General features: G+C 41.6%; 1 protein-coding gene across 3 annotated transcripts in view; it reads left to right on the top strand.

The window, feature by feature from the left end:
- NELL1 (neural EGFL like 1) overlaps positions 1-21,211 on the top strand; it is a 792,671-nt gene that overhangs the window by 171,675 nt on the left and 599,785 nt on the right. For all 3 annotated transcript variants that reach the window (XM_078058301.1, XM_078058300.1, XM_078058302.1), the window contains exons 6-10: positions 3,279-3,351; positions 3,977-4,059; positions 10,935-11,069; positions 12,026-12,128; positions 20,835-20,908. In XM_078058301.1, the coding sequence (XP_077914427.1) occupies positions 3,279-3,351; positions 3,977-4,059; positions 10,935-11,069; positions 12,026-12,128; positions 20,835-20,908 (468 nt within the window). The remainder of the gene's footprint in view (positions 1-3,278; positions 3,352-3,976; positions 4,060-10,934; positions 11,070-12,025; positions 12,129-20,834; positions 20,909-21,211) is intronic.

Here is a 21,211-nt window from a genome sequence, read left to right as displayed (position 1 = left end):
TGAAAATGATACTGCTCAGTATTCTATAATTAACAGTTTTCAGGAATTTCATGCTTTTCAAGTATTTATTGTGCCTGCTATGTGAAATATACTACAATAGAAGCTGCAGGGGACACTGAGATGAAAATATGACTTTGCCTTCATGGTGTCTATAATCTAGTAATTCTGTTGGTTGCAACTCAGCTCCAAATCACTGAGATTTTATTCCTATATTAGGATTTGGATGATGCTGTTTTCACCACTATGAACTTTTAATGAGTAAAGCCTCCTGTTCCTCCCCCTCTCCCAAAAGAAAACCCACAAATGATTGACAAGAGAGCAGGGTCTTTTAAAGTGGGACTCTTTGACTTTTCATCAGAATCCTCTTGGATAGCTTTTAATGAAGTTTCCTGGGCCCACTCAACCTTCCTGAAACAGAATTTGAGGGATGACCCAGGAATCTGAATGTTAACACTCCAACTCGAGGTGTTTACTCAAGGTGATTCCTAAGAAACTCAAAGTTTGGGAAGCAGTGCCGTGATTAATGATGAGAAATACAGCATGAGTCTGAAAAAATGAGATCAGGCGAGGCCGGCTAATAAATGTCCTGCAAGAATTGCATTTTTCAGGTAAGTGTAGATACATTTAAAGTTAAAAAAGAACAAATAGAAATTCTTGTTATTCTGATTTCATCTTTGGTCGAAGTTGCAGGGCTTGAAGGAACATTATCATCAGTAGAAATTGTCCTCGATGACTTCGCTGGGAGAAATAAGAGCGAGCTTCTATATAGGTTTATACTTTAGAAAACGCCTTTCATTTTCTAAAGAAAACTACATGCATAGCAAATGCTGCTTTTGACAAAGGTCCGGGTACAGAAGAGTTCATATGGCAATTCAATGCAAAACCTTCTGGTTCCTGTTCTGGGGGAAGGTGCTAGGATATATACGCATGTGTATGTGTGTATGTATGTGCATCACACACACACTCAGACTTCTTTGGGTTATAGCTGGTATTGAACAGTGTACGGCCATCCTTCTTTTAGCCTAACATGGAATTACATCCGTTCAAATAAATTACATCGCCATCTTGATTTATTTGGCAAGAACAGCATGTGGGCTGACCCCCATGCCCTTTCCTCAGAAACAAACACCAAGTTTTGAGTTGAGTTTTGGTGTTAATGGGCATGGAGAAGCTGTCAGCTCTTATTTCTGTTTGTGTTCAAGTCGACATCATTGAACTTCACCTAATGATCTGTGTGACACCCCTGTGTGGCTCAGATTAAAAGTAGAAAGGCAGAAGTGATGATGGGGGCAGGTGGAAGGAAAGTGTGGGAGAGGCAATTTGTAATTTACAATGTAACTAAAAATCAGTAGTCACCTTTAAAAGTAGGAAAAGGAAAACTGATATGTACTAAATTATGTTGCCACTGAGTGAATAGAAGGGATATCCTTTTCAAACGGATTTTCCATTCATTTTTAGAAAGGTAATCAATACTGTGACTAGTATTCTCTGGGTTTGAGTGCCATTTCCCTGGCTGATTAAAAATGGTAATGATTTAGGCTTTTCTGATGAACAGGTAATAGATGGACCTGATTTTTTCTGGTATATATGCTTTCTCCACTTGCACATCTCCTAGGGTGATTAGCTGTCCCTGTGTGCCTGTGAGTCTGTATTAGCACTGGAAGTCCTAGGTCCTGGGAAACTCTAAATCCTGAGCAGACCTGGGATAGTTGGTTACTATGAATTCACCCATATTCAATCTATTCAGATCAGACAGATGTTTTCTGATATGTCTCTCCGTTCTCTATAATGGTCTTTGATGGAAACCTACAGCTTTGTCTAATTTTTTGTTTAACTTAAAAGGTAGAGCACAGAAATCTAACTTGTGACAGTCTTGGTTTGAATGCCTGTTTTGCTGACCCAGAACTTGAGTGCTGGAAGGATCTTTAGCTTTTGCGTCCAGCCTTTTTTCCAGAGGAAGCAACTGAAGCTCAGAGAAGATGGTTGGCTGACTGTTTCAAGTTCACTCAGTTAGCTTGAGATGGATTCAGACCTTGAGCCCAGATCTGACTTCCAATCCCCTGTTTTTCTCATATTTCTCAAATGTGCTTGAAAGGTGCCCTGGGCACTCAAAGGCATGAACTTGCTTTGAGAAACTGAGCAGCTTTGTGCCAGGAAGAAGCTGATCGACTTAGATGGTGCTCCATTAATTGCTCTCTGGAATTGCCCTATAAAAGATTATGAATTCATATTGAGGAGCAGTGGTAGGGGCTTCCTCCCCATGGAGAGGCTGTCTCCTCTTAAATTCACAAATACTGCATCATTCTCAAAGAGGAAGAAGTTAATGTATCCAATTCTGAGAAAGAGGTCCTATGATCCCGTTATTTCTATTAACGTTTCCAATTCATATTTCATTTTGAAATAAAACAGCATTTGTTGATTACCTTCTTTTTAGAAGATGAGCACATAAATGTTACCTCCTCTGGAAGACTTGCAGCATGATCTTAGGCCTATATTTTATTTACAGATTAAGCTCAATATTCTGAACTGGCTTCCGCATCTTCCATCTGTTTTGTAATATCTCTTCTGTCAAATCAAGAAGGAAAAAAATCCCTAAAACCAAAAACTTGATATTCAAGTTAAAAAATGCAAAAGCCAAGTCAATATTGTCATTGCAAGATGGCAGTCTCAATGACTTTCTTAGATCAGGGCTGTTCTTCCAGACTAAGTTACAGAATGAAAAAGAACCCCTTTTACTCACAGTGAGATGTTGAGCAAGTTTTAAGACTCACCAATAAACACTCATGTTACTCAGTTAGAGAGCAAAGATTGTATACAATTCTCTCCATGTCTCATTTTATTTCCTCTACTCAATCAAACTTTAATATATTTGTATTGTCTCTTCTCTCTCGCTTAAAAAAAAACACCTAAGTCTGCAAAATTTAATGTTCCAGGATGACTAAGGCATTGAGGAAATTTTTGTTTCATCAGTGCCTTTTTGGTTCAGTAGTTGAAGAACATTTACTGGTAGATCCTTCCTGTTACAATGTCATTAGCATCCACCAGTGGTATCTGTCGATAGCTTTCTCAAGATGAATGTACTTTTCAAGATTTCTGCAGGAGGACGGTTTGGAGTAGTTCACTGGGGACTCAGGCAAACTTATGTTCTGAGTGAGGATACCAGTGTTGTTTAAAAAAAAAAAAAAAAAAAAGTCCCCTGCACAGAGATGTGACTGCACAGGGGCCATTGGAACCGGTGACTATAATCTTGATCACCACCTCTCTCTTCTGTTATCAAGGGAATCATCCAAGATGGGAAAATCATCCTTATGCCAAATGGATACATAACTCAATGTCCGAATCTGAATCGCAGTAAGTAGCAATTTGAAGCATTTATAAATTTCTATTACTATGTAACTTATTGGTAATAAACATGTTGCCGGAAGCATAAAAACTGTTGACTTCTCAGGTAGTGGGGATAGGGAGATAATTAATTATCTATACTATATACTTCTGTGTCTTTGAATTTTTAAAAAGCTTATGTGTTTATAGAATTACCACTGGAAGGTAAGAAAAAGACTACATTAAAAGTTTGGGTTCTGTAGATTGATGCAGGAAGATAGGTTTAATATGGTAGTATAAATCGTAAACATTTATTTAAATTGCTTGGCTTAGGTGTGTGTTGAGTTTCTCCTCTTCTATATAACGATTCACATTTTTACAGTTACCTCTCAATAAAGACAAGGGTTTAATTTTAATTTAAAAAATGTCCTATTGCCTTTTCAGTTAATAGTCCTTTTTTCCTATTCCTTTCTTTCCTCCTATTAATAAAAGGAAAAGACCAAGACTTGAAATCCTGGGTGATTTCACTCCAATTGTAAAGTAATACTTAGCCAGAAAAGCAAAAACCCTTCAACATAGCCAAGCAACTACTGTTGTAAGAATTTCTTTATTGTTTTAGCACTGTATCAACATTTCTTATATTTTCTCTATTGAGCTTGTCCAACTTGCAGTGATTTCTTAAGCCTGGTGCAAGGAATAATGGATTTGCAAGAGCTTTTGGCCAAGATGACTGCAAAAGTAGGTATCTAAATTTCACTTGTGATGTTTCATGTCTTTCTCCATCTTACCTGGAATTTCAAGCGATATGCTATAATGGAAACATTTTTAGCCTTGGTATCTGCAATATGTTACTATAAAAAATGGTTTACTGTTACTTGAAATAGGACTACCTATAGTAAACATAACCGTTTACTTCTTTGATGCTATTAGGCTATATCAAAATGTTTACTTGAAGAATGCTTGGAAGAAAGAGGCCATATAGATCACTGTAGATTCCTTGGGAGAGGAAAAGGGATTTGCCCACTGGCCATTCAACTAGTAACACTGTGAGATGGTACATGGTCAGAGACACTGCTGCTTCTAAGCTAATGCGTTTTGAGTGTAAGAATTATTGCCGATAATCAGAAGGGGCAAAATAGCCATTGTTAGGAACAGATTGCTGTCACAAGAAGGCATTATGTCACTTTTCTAAGATGTGATTCATTTCAGGACTGGTCTTGAGTTAAATAGTAGAGGAGGCAAAGTTTCTCTTTTAACACATTCAGTTTTATAGTTGTACATCCTTTCCTTCTCTCCATCATCCAATTAACAAGCATCTTCCGAGGATCTGCTGTTGGCCAGGCGCTGTGTCAGACACAAAGGAGTCGGTAGTGAACGAGACATGATTGCTGCTCCAGAAGATAGCTGAAAATGTGGACAATTAGAGGCTTTAATATGTGAAGTTTAGATTCATAATGAAAAGCCCTGAGCCCTGTATTGAAAGGCACTGAATAAAGAGAAAATGTGTCTAATGCTGTTGTTATGATACCAATCAGTCGTGGACGTGAGTCCCAGCCTAGGGTGAAGAAGGAATTAGGTTGGGCCTAAGAGACATTATACTCTGTGAAAGGAAGAATTTTAATAACAGTGAAAATGATACATTAATCCTATTCCCACCTGCGGCTATGAGTGCTCCCAGCCATCAGCCATGGCACGTGGAAAAAAAAAATTGGTGGGTAGGTAAGTGTTTGGGAGGCAGGGCTGTGTTTTGGACCCATCGGTTGTGCTACCGAAGGTAAGGTTTCTCTTTCAAACTAGGTTTTTGGCCAAGTCATCCTTTGTCTGGAAAGGAGAGACAGAACACTTTTGTTAGAAACCCTGAGACTTGAGAGCTGAAGCATTAGCTTTTCAGCTCAGAGTACAGTGGAAATGTGAAATGCAGCCAACTATTTGCCTTCCCAGCTTGTGGCATATAGAGACTTGTATTTTTTATTTCGTCTGGAGCAGCTTGATCTCAATAGTGTTAATTATATTTTAGCTTGCTACCAAAGTTTTGAAACGAGAAACATGTCTTAGTCTCAGGTGATTGTGGTTCCCCAGCTTTAAGGATGCTCCTTTCTTTCTTGTTCTTTCCTTCTGCAGAGAATGTCATTTTTCTCTTTTTAGCCATACATTATCTAGGAACCACATTGGGTTCGGTCCTCCAAACATTATTATGTAAAATGGGCATTTGTGAGGCAGTAGATATCTAATTGTGGGCAATTGCAAGCAGAAAATGGTTTCATCCACCTTCTAAACCCCGCCTCTGGTGCTTTGGAAGATTTATAAGTCTGTTTCTTCCAAACCGTGAATAGAATTATAATTGGAAAACTGAGAACTTCCATTTTCACTGCAAAATTTTGAAATCTACAATAATCTAGAAAAGGAGCGCTGGTAAACTTTTTCTGGAAAGGATTAGCTAGTTAATTTTAGGCTCTGCAGGCCAAGAGGCAAAATAGAAAATATGTACATATTTACTTAAATATAATCACTTAAAATATAACCCTTGAAAAATGTAGGGCGCCTGGGTGGCTCAGATGGTTAAGCGTCTGCCTTCGGCTCAGGTCGTGATCTTGGGGTCCTGGGATCGAGTCCCGCATCGGGCTCCCTGCTCCTTGGGAGCCTGCTTCTCCCTCTGCCTTTCTCTCTCGCTCTGTCTCTCATGAATAAAAAAAAAAAAAAAATCTTAAAAAAAAAAAAGAAAAAAAAAAGAAAAATGTAAAAGTCTTTCTTAGCTGATAGGCTGGAGGAAAATGAGTGGGTGGCCAGATTTGGTCCATGGGCCCTAATTTGTCAACCCCTAATTTAGAAAAAGCTGTAAAGTCAGTCATAAGAGGTAATATTTATTATTTGTTGTGTGTTAGTTACAGTGCTTAAATGTTTTGTATTTCTTATCACTTTAATCCTCACAACAGTCCTGTGAGTTGGGGTTGATTTATTAGCCCGCTTTCCAGATGAGAAGACTCAATTCCAGGAATGTTATGTTAACTTTTCCCAAGACAATGGATGGCAGAGCTGGGACTCAGGCTCAGATTCTGAAAGCTGCATCATGACTAAGAATGTCTGTAGTTGGAGAAGGGAGGATTGGAAAGAGAAACAAAAGATGTCAAGTAGGAATGACTGATGGAGAGAGGCAGGTTGGCTGCTACCAATGTGGGGATAGAGATTGGTAAGAACAATGGGCAAAATGGAAGAGAGGAATGTGTGTTCTGATGGTACCTGTTGGGAGAGAAACATGAGCGTAGAGCTTGTAGTAGCTTTTGGAGGGGGAAAAGTCAGGGTAAGAGCAAAGCTCCTAAACTTACCCTTTTGGTTATAGTCCATTGTTTTCCTTGGAAATCTGTTGATGTTGAGTCCTGGGTTCCCATGCTCCGTGTTTCTGGCAGGACCACGCAGGGCCATCTTATATTCCCTTAAAGGTTTTCAGATCTTAGAGGCTGCTCAGAATAACACTGCAAACCTAGGATAGACCAGGTGAATTCTCAGCCAAGAATTCTTTAAGAATTATCAAGGAAGATATTTCCCTCTTGACTGTGCCAAGGTCTGATCAGGAAGGTCTTTTTCTGTGCTTCGTGCAAACATTGTTTACTTTATGTGTACTCTCAAACTGAGGACACAGGCCTTTGGGGCCACGTCTTTGTGTAGGAGTTCTCTTTAAGACCTCCCAACATGGGCAGACCCTGCTCCCTAACTTCTCTCCCCTGCACAGCCATCAAAGTGGGAGCTTGGAGGCTCATTGACCTTTTCCCAGTTGCCGTTTTCCCATATTTAAAAGGGTGACCATTAATTGTGGTTTTATGAAGATCCCATGAGACCAGGCAAGTGAGACTTACAGGTCTGGTTTGGTGGATGGCACACAGTAGGTACTCAATAAGCTGTAGTTGTTCATTTTATGTTAAACCTAGGAAAAAAGTAGGCAGCCATGGGGGGAAGATAGTCACTAAGAAAATGGACACCTTGCCTAGTGGCTTGGCATCACAAAGCCTGGCAATAGCCGTGAGTCGCTATCAGGTTCCTGGTCTTAGAGGGAGGTGCCAGGAGGTCTTGGAAAGCAGCAGAATGTCCTTACATGGTGTCCTAGTGGAAAGCCATAGAATCCTACCAGAGAGCAAGCCCAGTGCACAAGCTGGACAGGAGTTGGTAGCCATAATCACATCAAACAGCTGCGACACCAGATGAGCCCAGGGGTCTGCCCAGGAGGGCTTGCTGTTTCTTTTCTCTCTTCAGGACAGGGGCTGCTGGAGAATGACTATGCTCTTGCTGAATATGGGACATGTCGTGGGAGCAGTTTGCATGTATCTTCAGGTGACAGGTCCAGGTGTATAAGAGCCCTCTTTGAAGAATCCTGGCATTCTGGCAAAATGAACCTTTTTCAAGGTAGAGGAGGTACAGGGAAGGAGGGAAGGTGTCTTCTGTCACTTTCCCTAAGCCATCTACAAGAGACCACGGATCCCTGGCTTACTCTGGAAGTTCTCTCAGGTAGTCTTGACATTGTGGGAACAGTTCCATTGCTGGCCAGGTACATGGTGATGAGGTCGGGACCCGTCTTTCTCTTGTGTCCCACCTGTCCTGTAATTGCATTCTGCCTTTAAGTTCAGGAAGAAGAGATGCTGGACTGGGAATTTGATTACTTCTATTCAAATCTTTGACAAATCTATTTATGCAAATCAAGCAGCACTTGGAGTGGCATTTCATCTTGTAACATATTTAATTTTGAGACTTTCATTGTTGCAAGCTCAATAGTGATTTTTCCAGTTAAGCTTAAAGGTTTAACACAATAAAAGATTTTTTTCCCTTCAATGTAGCAAATGCCAAATAAATAGTATTTCAAAGAAAGAAAAGTGCACCCCATTGCATGACTAATGTACTCATCCATTTGTTGACCTCTTACTGTGAAAAAGGCCTCTGATGTCTGTCTTTGAATGTGTAGAGTTAAGAATAAATGATTCTGTCCATGGTTGCTTAGATAAATGCATGAACAAAGGTAAGAATAGAGATGTAGATTTGCTACTGGATCTATTTTGGATCTGTAGGCATTCTTGGAGGGAATGGCAGGTGGTATAGAAATAGCTTTTGAAAATGAATTTGGGTAAAATCAGCATGCTAATACCAATGAAAAATTGTAATTCATTTTTTGGTTCAGAGTTGTTTTTCTCCTTTTATTCTAGTATTTAGCAGGGGATGAAAAGGAAGGTATAGTTACATATTAAGTGTCTTTGAAAAATTAGCTTTTTGCCTTAATATGTCTTTGCTTTTGTGTCTGTCTCATGTGCTCTTATTACAGAGATTAGGGCTTTTCAGTGTTGTCAGAAAAGGCTAAATATATTAAAAAATACAAAATATCTGTCCTGAGAATAGCTTTCATTAAAACTGAGGTTTTCTTGGTATTGAGTTTTGCAGGTAGCTCAGTTTTGTTGGACAGTATGGGAAATTGACAATACTGCTTTTTAGGCAAATTCCTGGGTTTTCAGGAAACTTGGGCAGTCACAGAATTGCCTTTTGGGTCATTTAGTCTTTAAGAAGTTTCTGGGAGTGGTGCAGGCAGTAGATCTTTCCAGATTTTTAGAGTGAGGTTCATTTCTTTTCACAAATACACTGTTCTCAGCCACTTTTAGGAGGGATGCAGGTCTAGTTGAACTCTTTTTCAACCCCAGGTCATCTGTCAATTACTACCCTTTTGTAGGAACTACAGGGGCTATAGACATGAAGTAAAGGTAATGTGCAATAAGTTGTCACTTCTTGCTGCCTCTTACCTATATGTGGTTTTACTCACTTGACCTCACCAAATTCTAAGAAGTGTATTTAATGTGTTCCCTAAAGAATTCCCAAAGAAATTAATTAGCATGGATTCTAGAAACTAATTAAGCTAGAACTTTACATGGATCTGAATTTTTGGAAGATTGTGCATATGGGAGGGCTCCTAGGAAGCTAATATTTTAGGCATAGTTAACTCCGCCTTTTCTGGGGGCTGATGATGGTGCATGTGGTTTGTCTAGCGTCCTATTTGCTTTTTTACCTGCCCATTGGTACTGCCTACAAAAGGCAGATAGGAACTATTTTTCTTGAGAGATTCTAAACTTTGGGAGGAAGAGAATGAAATAAATAACCAAAGCCAAGTTTGGACTTGCATGTGGATTCCATTTTAAGATAATGGTGCTCAGCAGTGCCAGTAGGAGTCATTGAGAGGAACATGTAAGGAATGGAACCATAGTTAGCATAGAAAGATTTTGGGAGTCCTCAACCCATATTCAACCATTATATCTAAAATATTGGCTTGAAATAGTCTTACTTGGATCATAGATGGGCTTGATCTATGTGGGGAAAATACTGAAGACACAGAGGTGTAAGTGTGGTCGAGAAAGAAAATAGAAACTACTTGGACTTTTGGAAAGTAGTATTTGTTTTTCAATCAAGGCAGTCTCTAAAGAAAAGGGGAAAATGATAATACTGCTATTGGATTGAATTACACTTGAGTGTGTGTGAGATTCTATCAGAGTTGAATTTTTTTTGTACCATATGTTTGAAGGCAACCTCAGTAGCGGCCTGGAAAGTGACCAGGAGAGAGGATTGGACTCCTACCGTGATGATCTCTTCGGTGAACCGGTGGTGCTGAGTGTGGTCGAGAGCAGATGTGAAGACGGGCTAACCTCAGATGTTGGAAGAGAGTAGATTGCTTAGGACGGGTTACCAGGCAAAACTAGGTCTGATAGGAAAAGCAGGGAGAGATTTCACAGCTCACACCAAGAAAGGGGTTTCAAACATCCAGAGCTAACCAAAAAAAGTTTTTAAAGGTAGCGTCCTGCCGCTGTAGACATGCAAAGAAAGGCTGGTAAATCACTGGAAGGGGGTTACTTATCATGACATTCAAACTTTATAACCCTTTTCAAGTCAGAGACTCTGAGGTTCTGTGATAACTGATAATAGCTGGAGGACCTAGGAAAATGAAACAAGTTTCTCTCTCAAATCCTGATCTCACCTAGGGGTTTGGTTTCCTCTCCTTATCTTTGAACACCAAAGTGGATTCCTGGGGCATTCATTCTGGGGGATCCTGATCAGGCAGGGGAGAAACTATATCCTTGTACGCATTTCCCTTTTCCTGGCCCCAGCTCCCAGGAATTTTTCAGAAGGGAGGAAGCTGTGACTTCCCAGCCTGAAAACCGTGGTGCTCGGGTTACTGTGCGAACACGGAGAGAATGGTGGGAGGTAAATGTGAGTGCATCAGAGGTGCTGATGAGGTCTCCTGTAAATATTGTAATGAGTCCTTGAGAACTCATTCATTATGACTGTTTCTGTGTGGGCTTGAGCTGGAAGCACACATGTTTATGTACACCCATGAGGTCCCTGAGATACAGTTTAATGTCTCATTTGGTGCTCATTAGACCATGGGAGCCAATATGTCTTCAGTATAGAATGATTCCACCTCATTGTGTTTTGTTTTGTTTTTTTTAATAATCTGGCTAAGAATAAGTCAGCTGCTCTGAGCACTTTTTTCCTCCTCCTCCTCCTCGGATTTTTTTTTTTTCTCGTTGCTTTTAGCTTTGTTAGGACAATGCAACTGAATGAAAGTAATTACACCTAGTAACTCTTATTTGCAGTTAAATTATGCAGAGACGAGACTTAGTCAGTTGGAAAACTGTCACTGCGAGAAGACCTGTCAAGTGAGTGGACTTCTCTATAGAGATCAAGACTCCTGGGTTGACGGGGATCACTGCCGGAACTGCACTTGCAAAGTAAGCCTCTTTGTAAATAAAAAGAGTTGTAAGGGGGCATTTTCACTACTTATTGTATAATCTGGTCTTGCAATATACAATGCTGACTTTAGGAAGTCCCTATGATCCTTTTACTAAACTTCTGCCTAGCAACCTGAACAATTGTGAGGGGAACCTGGAAGAGTGTCATTTCATCTCTAAATACTTGGAAATTAAAATCTGCTTCTATTTGACAGCACACTCTAATAGGACCTAACCTTGTTACTAACAAACTTACTGTGTGGAGTTTGAGGATTGAGAGTATCAGAGGGAAGAAGGGACTCCTGTGATTTTTCAAGCAACCTAACGGTTAGCTTCATTCACAACTTTTCACTGCTAGAATACATTTTAAAAGGGGGTATAATTAATTAGTTTCTAGATGTTTTTATTACAATTTACAAGGTATCTGTCATCTGTTTCAGAGACTTGCAAGACCCACCTCCACCCCCTGCCCTGACTTCCAGGGTATCCATCATTAGTATATTCCATCTGTTTCAGAGAATTCAAGAGCACCCCCAAAATTAGTATGTGAACTCTGTGCTGTGCAGTTGAAATTATTTGATAAATATCTGAAGAATGCTTTTGTTTGGGGAAAATACAAAATGGATTGTTAGAGCCTCAATAATGATTGGCACGGTCTGCAAAATGTGTTATTTATGTTCTTGTAAAAATAGGCTTTTGTTTTCTGCCTAATCTACTTAGCCCACATGGGCAGGTGGAATGAAGCCAGTGATGTATATCAGAAAAGTAATTGAGGTGGCACAGGTTCATCTGTGCTGGAGAAAATACTTCATTTGTGATCCTGGAGTAGACTGGGAATTCCTCACACTGCTTCTCTTTCCCCGATGAGGTTTCTGAGATGAGATGTGTGCTTTTGCCACAAAGAGAAATTTCAAAGGGCACTTCTGAGATTCTTTTCCCTGTCCTTCCTTCCTCAGAGTGGTGCTGTCGAATGTCGGAGGATGTCCTGTCCCCCTCTCAGTTGCTCCCCAGACTCCCTCCCTGTGCACATTGCTGGCCAGTGCTGTAAGGTCTGCCGACGTAAGTACTGACGGAGGGTCAGAGTGGTTCTCTGTGCTTTGAGGTTCCCCCTTCCCCCAACTGATGAACACTGATGACATGAAGTACCGGAAGTTGATATTAAATGTATGACAAGAAGAACTTCTATATTTTAATCACCTGTGATGTGCAGATACTTTACATAAGCTATTTTAAAAAAAATCTCATATCAGCTCTAATTACTATTCTTCCCATTCTCTGTAGAAGGAGCTAGTGTTCACAGGGATTAACTACTTGTCTAGAGTCAAACACCGGTGTAATGGGTTGTGTTGTGTTTATCTATGAGGTCACAACTCCAAAGCTCCATGTGCTTTGGTCCCTCTCCTTCTGAATGATGAAGTTTAAGACCCAGATTCTGTATTTAGGCTTTCTGAGGTCTTCGCCAGATTTCCTGTTACTAAAAGGCCTTTGTTAGGAATTTCGAGATGGGCCTCAGTTAAGATACTGACATAAGTGCCTTCAGAGTTGGCCTGTCCAAGCTACAGGATTTAAATATTCTTACTGTGTTTTGCAAAGGGCACCATTTCAGATGAGATAGTAAAATGAGCCCGGAGATCAGCCGTAAGAGTAAAAAGCTGTCATTAAGAATGCTTGGTATGTGCCAGTTACTGTGTAGGTGCTCCACTTCTGTTCGCTTACTGACTGCTCACTGCAGTCCTTCGGGTGGGGATTATTACCCCTGTTTTACAGGAAGCTTAGGGAAGTTAACTTACGAAAGTCGCAACCCTAGTAAGTGACTGTGGTGAGATAGGAAATAGAGGTGCCTGATGACAAAGCCCATCGACTTTTTATCGAACTATAGAGTCTTCTGTAGCAAGAGTCTAGGTTAGAAACAGGTCATCATTCAAGGTCATTTCTCTACCAAAAATATCAACATCACTGGGTCTTCGAAACAGTGGTTTAGCTTTTTGCCAAAAACAGCCTTTCTCCTAATAGGACAGTGGAGGTGGGGATAGCTGGTCTGGTCACACCAGCCCAGACCTTTCTTGCACTTTTTCAAAAGGGACTTTGGAATATTTTTCCTCCTTAGGGTTGGCACAGTACACCTATTTCTCTGGAGGGTGGTACTTGGAGTTGATCTAAAAAGAGAAACTGTACAAACTTGATATTTTATCTAACAGTGAACAGAGGAAGAGGATGAAAAACTACTGGGAATTTGTTTAAAAAATGAGTTTTAGTCCATTATTTTGAGTTTTCTCGACAAGTCTGTGAATACTGTCTCTCGGAAGTTGTTTGGACATGGGAATAGATGAGTCTTTTGCTGTTTTGTGTTTTAATCTTTTGATTTTCTAATTATAAAAGCAATCTTTATTGTGTAACATTTGAACTCAGAGGAGTTAAGATGATGGAAAAATCTCTCCTAATACCACCACTTGGAAACAATCACTCTTGAAATTTCAGTGGATTTCATTTTTTAAAATTTTATTTTGTGTGAGGTATTATCTGTACACTTATCTATTTTCTGTGAATATTATCCGCACACTTATTGTGCAGATAATATTTATCCTACTTCATTCACTTCCATAAATAAATAATTAATTAAAAAAAAAAAAAAAACAAACTCTGTGGCCAACATGGGGCTTGAACTCATGACCCTGAGATCGAGTCTCTTGCTCTACCAACTGAGCCAGTCAGGTGCGCCCCCCCCCATTGACTTATTATCACTTAAGTGTATTCCTGTGCTTTAAAGAACACTGTATAAACTTCTTTTTAAAAAAAATTTATTTAAATTCAATTAATTAACACATAGTGTAGTATTAGTTTCAGAGGTAGAGTTCAGTGATTCATCAGTCTTCTAGAACACCCAGTGCTCACTGCATCATGTGCCCTCTTTAAGTCCACCACCCAGTTGTATAAGCTTCATTTTAATGAGCTTCATGGTGTTCCATTGTTTGGCTCTTGCTTGCATAACTTATTTAACCATCCCCAATTTTCCCACTTTGCACTAGTATAAATTACTCTTCAATAACGTGCTTTATGTAGAAAATGCATTTTTTTTTTTTTTTAAGATTTTATTTATTTGCGAGGGAGAGAATGAGAGACAGCATGAGAGGGAGGAGGGTCAGAGGGAGAAGCAGACTTCCTGCTGAGCAGGGAGCCCGATGTGGGACTCAATCCCGGGACTCCAGGATCATGACCTGAGCCGAAGGCAGTCGCTTAACCAACTGAGCCACCCAGGCGCCCCTAGAAAATGCATTTTGTATTTTATATTTTCTTAAGATAAAATTCTCCAGAGTAGAATCAGTGGGCTAAATCACTGCCATTTTCAAGGCCCTTGATGTATGTCACATTGTCCCCTCAGTAGAAGTGTTGGGGGTAGTCACTTCCAATTCATTTGAGAGTTTTAAGTTTTGAAAAATATTTTAGAAAGTTACATGATTTTACCAACATGCTGATATACAGCTAACTAAAACATCAGTGTGTGTGTTTTTTTGTTTTTTTGTTTTTTTTTGTTGGTTTTTGCTTTTGTTTGGAATTCATAGCAATTTAGGCGGTACTAATTTTCTCAGCAGCTCCGATTGGTGGTTTGATATGTTTGTAGTTAAAATGGTAAAAAAAAAATAAGTGAATGAACACTAGTTAAAAAAAAAAAGTAAACCAAAGAGAAATGATGTAAAGCACCTCTGGAAGTTTCAAAGGTTAAGAACCTCTGGCTTAGAGGGTTTTCATTTCTTCATAGTTTTTAACAGAAATATGCATTAGGCAGTTACTGAGTGCTGGTTCCTGGAGTGGTGATAAATGCGCCCTCTCTGCTTCAGAGGGCTCACTTTCAGGTTAGGTGATTTACAGTGTCTAGAATTCTCAGTGCAGTCACATTAGGCACGTAGATAAGGCACTACCAGAATGTAGACAGATGGCTTGTGGGACAGTGCTGGGGAGATGAAGGGATATCAGTGGTAGGCCTGGGGTGCTCCCTGGAGGAAGTGGAGCCAAACTAAACATTTCTAGCCTTCTGGAAGATGACTGTGGTGGATTGAACAGTGGAGTGGAGCAGAGGAGAACCAGGATTAATAAAGCAGAGTTCCAACACTAGTAGGTAGAATTTCTAGAAGTTTCAAATACCTTCATATTAGAAAAAGGATGGAGAATTGACTTCGGTTGTCCCTTTCAGATAAAATTTCCTAAGCTTCTCTTTGGGTTTGGGTGGACCAGTATTCTGGAAACTCTGAGAAAAGGTATTGATCTGGCTCAGGCAAAAGGAGCTGATGCATAAAAGCAGATGGTTTTGTCAGCTGACTTACTAAGTGTTGATGCCCTTGTCATGGCCTCAGGAGCTCAGCACTTAAAGATGGGGCGTTTGTTTGGGAATAGGAAAGAGAATTTGGTCTAAGTGTTCATATCTTAGTTCATTCCTTGGAAAAAGTGCTTTGTCCTTCTGTTTTGATCAAAAGGCCCGGACACTCATGTGGTCTCCAAGAACAAGGTAGCTTTCATTGTGGAGGTCTCAGATCCTGATACTATGAAGTTCTTCTCTCTGTTTTGGAGGCATCAGGAGAAACTCTGGAGAGCCTTCTAGATTCATCAGTTGTGGACATAATGGTCCAGGAGTTTATTACCAGGGCCCCACTTTGACCAACTAAATCAGAATCTCTGAACATCAGTGCCCTGCAGGCTATTCTTTCGGGAGACAGACTTGAGAACTACCGCAGAGGGTGGGGAGTGAAGAGAGAGGATGATGGAGAGGGAATCTCCAGCTATGCAAAACAGCACTTACAAAGGAAAAGAGGTGGTAGAGGGAAAGGAAATACTCTGATAACAGGGTTTCAGTAGGCGAGAAGTAGAAATCGGCAAAGGTGGGTGTGGGATGCGTGAGGACAATCGTATTCCTTTGAATTGATGCAGTTGTTCATATTCAGGTTTCTCTCCCAGCACTGTCCTTCCCTCTGGGTACAACAGTGTGCATATGTGGATCATTTGCTTTATGTCAGGCACCACGTTGAGCCCTTCTAGTGACCCAAACGCAGTCCCCACTGTTAGCCCCATTTTGTGGGTGAGGACCCAGAAGAGCACAGAGACGTAACTTTCCCAAGGTTTCTCAGCCTTGGTCTCTGGCTTCAGAGCTGATGCTCTTAACCCATCTCCTCTCCCCACTGCGGTCCAGGGAGATGGAGGCACCACCACATTACGACAAAATATTGTGTGTAACACACATGTTGTGCAAGAGGCAGAGGTAGCCCAGAGAAGGAAGCGATTAGGTCCATCAGAACCATGTGTGTGTTAGGAAAACTTCACAGGGGAAGTAACAGCTGAGTAGGGTGTTATCAAATAGGAGTTTGCCATGTCAACAAGGTAGGTGAGAACACACCTGACAGAATCATATGTGCAAAACTCAAGGAAGCAGACATTGCATTGACTTTAGTAGTTAAAAGCAAGATTCAAAGGAAGGGTTGGGGCATAATCAGTGTTTTACCAAGGCTGCTGCATCGAGAGAGCTGGAATCAGGGTGGCTGGGTATGGGATTCAGGCATATTCCAGCTAGAGGTGATGAGGCTGACAGGCCCCCACTGCCTGGAGAGATGAAAAGCAAGGGATGGATGTGAGTGATGGCCCAAAGGCCTGGCACATGGTAGGTACTCCATAACATTTTTTTGTGTACAAGACAGATGAATCAGGCGTGGAGCATCTGTAAGGGAGAAGTTGTGAGGTTTTGAACAGGAGGCTGTAGGGGACTCCTAGTGTGATTAACAGAACTAAGACAGGTGGAGGAAGTAGTGCAGGGTGCGATACATTCTGTTAGGCATGTGTGAGTTGGAGATGCTGGAGGGACACCCAGCGTGATGTGGGCATCTTGCTCAGAGAGGCGGTATCTGGAGCCAGATCGGGGAATGAACTCACTGAGGCAAGGAGAATTCCTGCCTGTTAGCTTTCCTGATCTGCCCGTCTCCTTTAGAGTGCAATACAGAGTGCTGGTTCTGATATTCTAACCCACTGATGCCACGGAATGGCTGGAGTGTGTGTAGGGTACAAATACCTAAATAAAGACAGAGCAACCTAATCTCTATATCTGACAGGGGTGCCAAGTCCCACCTGTCAGTTGTTTATTCAGTGTGCACCCAGATGGCAAAAGTGTCCAGTCATTGCACTGGAGAAGTCAGGTCCGAATTTGAAGGGCCCCATGTCTGTTGGTGGGAAAAGATGCAGTTGAATAACTTTCTCCTACTCCTCAGTACATACGTTTCTGACATCACAGAGAAGTGTGTGTTGGTACCAGGTTTCAATTTCATGGTCGTACACTGTGAAATATTCTAGTTTGCATGTCCCCAGTGTGATATGAAGGGCTTCAGGTATCCATTTACATTCCTACTCCTACTGAAAGCTGTTGGAATGGAGTCCCAAATGCTCCAGCCAAAGGCACTGGAGTCTGACTCACCTTAAGCTTGAATTTCCTCAGACATCAAAAATAAGCCTTTTAGCTGAGATCAAGAGGTGGGATAATGAGGACTGGTGTCAGGCGTATGGAGGGCAGTGACAGAAAAGAGGGGTATGGTTGGAGAAATGGGGGATGAGCATGAGAAAGCAGGGGATGTTCTTGTGACCTGCAGTGGTGATCCCAAAAGCTATCCTAAGATCATTTCATTGAGAGTTGATATTGTAATCATGTATACGTCCTGCACCAGTGCAAATGGCCGAGGCATGTAGCATGATGCTGATGTCATTCGTAGCCCCCAAAGCACCCTGCTGTGTGAGGACATAAAGTTTAGTGGACATTTATTTTTATACAGGACTGGTGAATTTGAGGGATGCTTCCCTGTGTATGGCATGAATGTAAACAGTAAGACATTGCTGTCTCCAGACAGATTCCTCCGAGAACTCCTAACAGAGGAGAGGAATCAGGCAAATTTCATAAAACAGGGTAGCAAGTGGGCTCATACCATTCTGTGGGGGACAAGGTTAAAATGAGGGAGAAAAGTCTGTTTCTTTGCTTCTGAGCCTGGGCCAAGAAGCAGATGGCAGATCTGACAGCAGGGCATTTAGCAGAGCTGTCACTCTGGAACAAGCCATCTTGCCAAGTTGACAGCAGCTGTGTTTGGGAGTGTGGGAGTTGATTGGACAGGAATTCCAGGCCCTTGAAGGATCTGTGGTCTCCCCATACGGGTAGAGAGGGGAATCTACGTCATCATTAAGACCAATGAGTCATGGTCAACCGATTGATCAAGAAAATTGAGGTATACAAGATGGTCATGGATAACTTTTTGAAGGAAGGAGGGGTTGATGTAGAAAATTCTCTGTTTTCTGTTGCTGTTTTTGTTCTGAAACTCATATCTGCTTTTCATGTTTGAAACCACTTTAAACAGCAGAAAGAACTCTTATTTGGGAATCAGAACTTTTGACTGTTTTCACTACCAACTGTAGGCACATTAATTCTAAAATTACTTACTGTTATTAAGCCCAGAGGGGCACTGATCTCGTGGCTGGAGATGAAATGATGAAATACACCTAGACCCTGCCCTCATGGAGGTTATAGTTAGCAGGAGAGATGTATAATGAATTGGGCAACTGAGAGAAAAGGTGAGGTGTTAGAGCTAGATCAAGAGTACCAAAGAAGCACAAAGTGAGGGCAGTTCACCAGTGCTGGAAGTCAGGCTTATGTTGAAACTGATGGGTATAGAGGATGGGGGGTTGCCAGGGGATGGTGCATGAGGCTGCCTATCCTTGGAGAAGATGATAGCATGTGCAGATCCCAGACACAAAGGAGAAGGCGTGGCTAGGGTATATGTGGATGTTTGGGGGGTGGGTGGGGAATAAATGCAGAGGAATTGATGAGCTGTGAAGCTTGAGAGAGAAGGAAGAGCTACCTGAATGGCTTTGTTTGCTGAATTAAGGATAGTTGCAGGTGGTGGGGAATAGACAAAAGTAGGTTGACTTGAGAAACTTAAGGAGGGAGCGTTGTTGTGATTTGGATACTGATTGGATGCCGGGTTGAGTAAGAAGGAGAGGTTAAAAGGATCCCAGGTGGTAGGGTGTGGGTGCTGGGGTAGTTAATGGGGCCGTTTAGGAAAGGAGATACTACAACTGAACAGAGTGAAGTTAGGTGTGGGTTGTTGCAGATCATTTTCTAACAGGAAGCAGACTCTGAAATGGAGATTTGCTTGTCCTTTATTAGGAAGGATCTGTCAGGATCAGTTCTAGGGTAGAGAGATATCCTGAAGGAAGTGGAATTGCACAGATAAAGGGGTTGAACTGCAATACAGTTAAACACTTCAGTCATTCCTCTAGGGAGTTCTGAAGCTGGAATGACCTTTCAGAGGGATCCCTAGTTGGGGCAAGGGGCCAGGACTTTGTCCTACCTTTACCAACCACTCATTGTATGTGGGCTGGCCTAGGAAGTGCATTTGACCTTGGATGAGGTGGCTCTCTTCAAACAAGAGCAAGTCCTAGATCACTGTTCAGCTGAGCTGGTGGTCGTCAGTTTCCCCAGCAGCTGCAGGAATGAGTCCTTTGGCCATTGAGGAGGATCTGGGTAGCACACCACTGCATCCACTATGGGATCATGATGTTAAGTATACCAAACTTCTGGGCTTTCCTCTTCCTGTGGCTAACAAGAGGGTGTTGGGCAAGTTGATTGCTGAAATCTGTATATACTTGAACGTTCCATGAGAGTTGGAAGATTGTAGAACTAGGAAACTACCAAATTAACCTGTTTTTAACCAATGCGGAAACAGAGACTCTAAGAGCTAAGGTAGTTTTTATGAGACACATAGTGATAGAGATGCCTTAGAGTGCGTGTCTTCACTTCTACTTCTCCTGAAGACTAGGGTAGAAGGATCCTCATCTGTGCAGGAGAGGGAGTAATCAGACCTTTGCTTCCCTGTTCCTGTTGATGTGGCTGGAGACCCATTAGGGTCAGATCAAATTAACATACTCTGCACTTGTTTAAAAGTGAATCAGCAAGTTGAGTTGAGGACTGAGTCCCAGTGGAATCTAAATTGAATGGTGGGAGTTCCATTTATGCGTTTACCTTTTCTACAAGGCCTACCTCTACTTCATGCCTTCCCTATTAGCCTGTTAAGCTCACCTTTCCAAAAAACAGTCTCTCTAGTGCATTGGTAAGTGTTTTACTGGTTTGGCTTGTATTTCTCAATGGTTTTTGAGCTTACTAGGAACATAGAGTATAAGGGCATGCATTTCCCACGATCACAAGAGAGAAAAAAAAAGGGTGTCCTTCTGCATTGTGGCTGAGGTTCTGATGAATGAACATAGAAGTCCCCTTTTACCTACTCGTTCATTTTATGGCTGGAGTGTAAGAATCAAAGGTACCGCTATTGTACCCCATGGAGATGACCAGTGCTGCTTCCTTGTTTTAACTTCTGACCACATCAGTTCATTTTCTGGTTCCTTTAGCAGCTGCGACATTGAAATAGCTGTATATCCTTAGTGTGACGGACTCATGGCAAATGTAGTTAAGATGACCATTTGACGGGGGCCCAAGAGTTTTCCTTACACTCTCCCCATGTCTTACTCCAGAGAAAGATATTCCTTTTTTTTTTTTTTTAAAGTAGGCTTCACACCCAATGTGGGGCTTGAACTGATGACCCTGAGATCAAGAGTTGTATGCTCCACCAACTGAGCCAGCCAGGCGCCCCACAAAGAGATTCCTTTTGCTTAGAATTCACTGAAGCCAGATGACACCTCTGAGGTCAGTTAGTTGCACAGCATGACTGACCCGTTTTTCTGTTTTTGTTACAGCAAAATGTATCTATGGAGGAAAAGTCCTTGCAGAAGGCCAGCGGATTTTAACTAAGAGCTGCCGGGAATGCAGAGTAAGTTTCCATCTTATGATCCCCATCCCTTGGGGAGAATTACCAGATAGATAGATGGGCTTTGGTAGGGATCTGGAGTGGAGCATGTTGGCCTGAATGGGTCCCTGAGGGGAAGGACTCTGGTGGGCTGCTGTCCAGGATGGGGAGGTCCCACCCACGGTCATTGCTCTGCTACCTTGTGCTAAGCTGTGGATCAGGTAGCCTTGGGGAAAGCTATTGAAGGATGTGAGAAGGTGAAGGGAGCCAGCAGTTACTAGGAGTCAGGGAGCTTGGCAGGGGGCCCTGGGAAATGGTTCTGAGTTG

The sequence above is a fragment of the Halichoerus grypus genome, chromosome 11, assembly GCF_964656455.1.
Source record: "Halichoerus grypus chromosome 11, mHalGry1.hap1.1, whole genome shotgun sequence".
In the NCBI taxonomy this organism is placed as follows: Eukaryota; Metazoa; Chordata; class Mammalia; order Carnivora; family Phocidae; genus Halichoerus; species Halichoerus grypus.
Note: the sequence above shows the minus strand (reverse complement) of the source record. Positions and strands in the feature narration are given on the sequence as shown.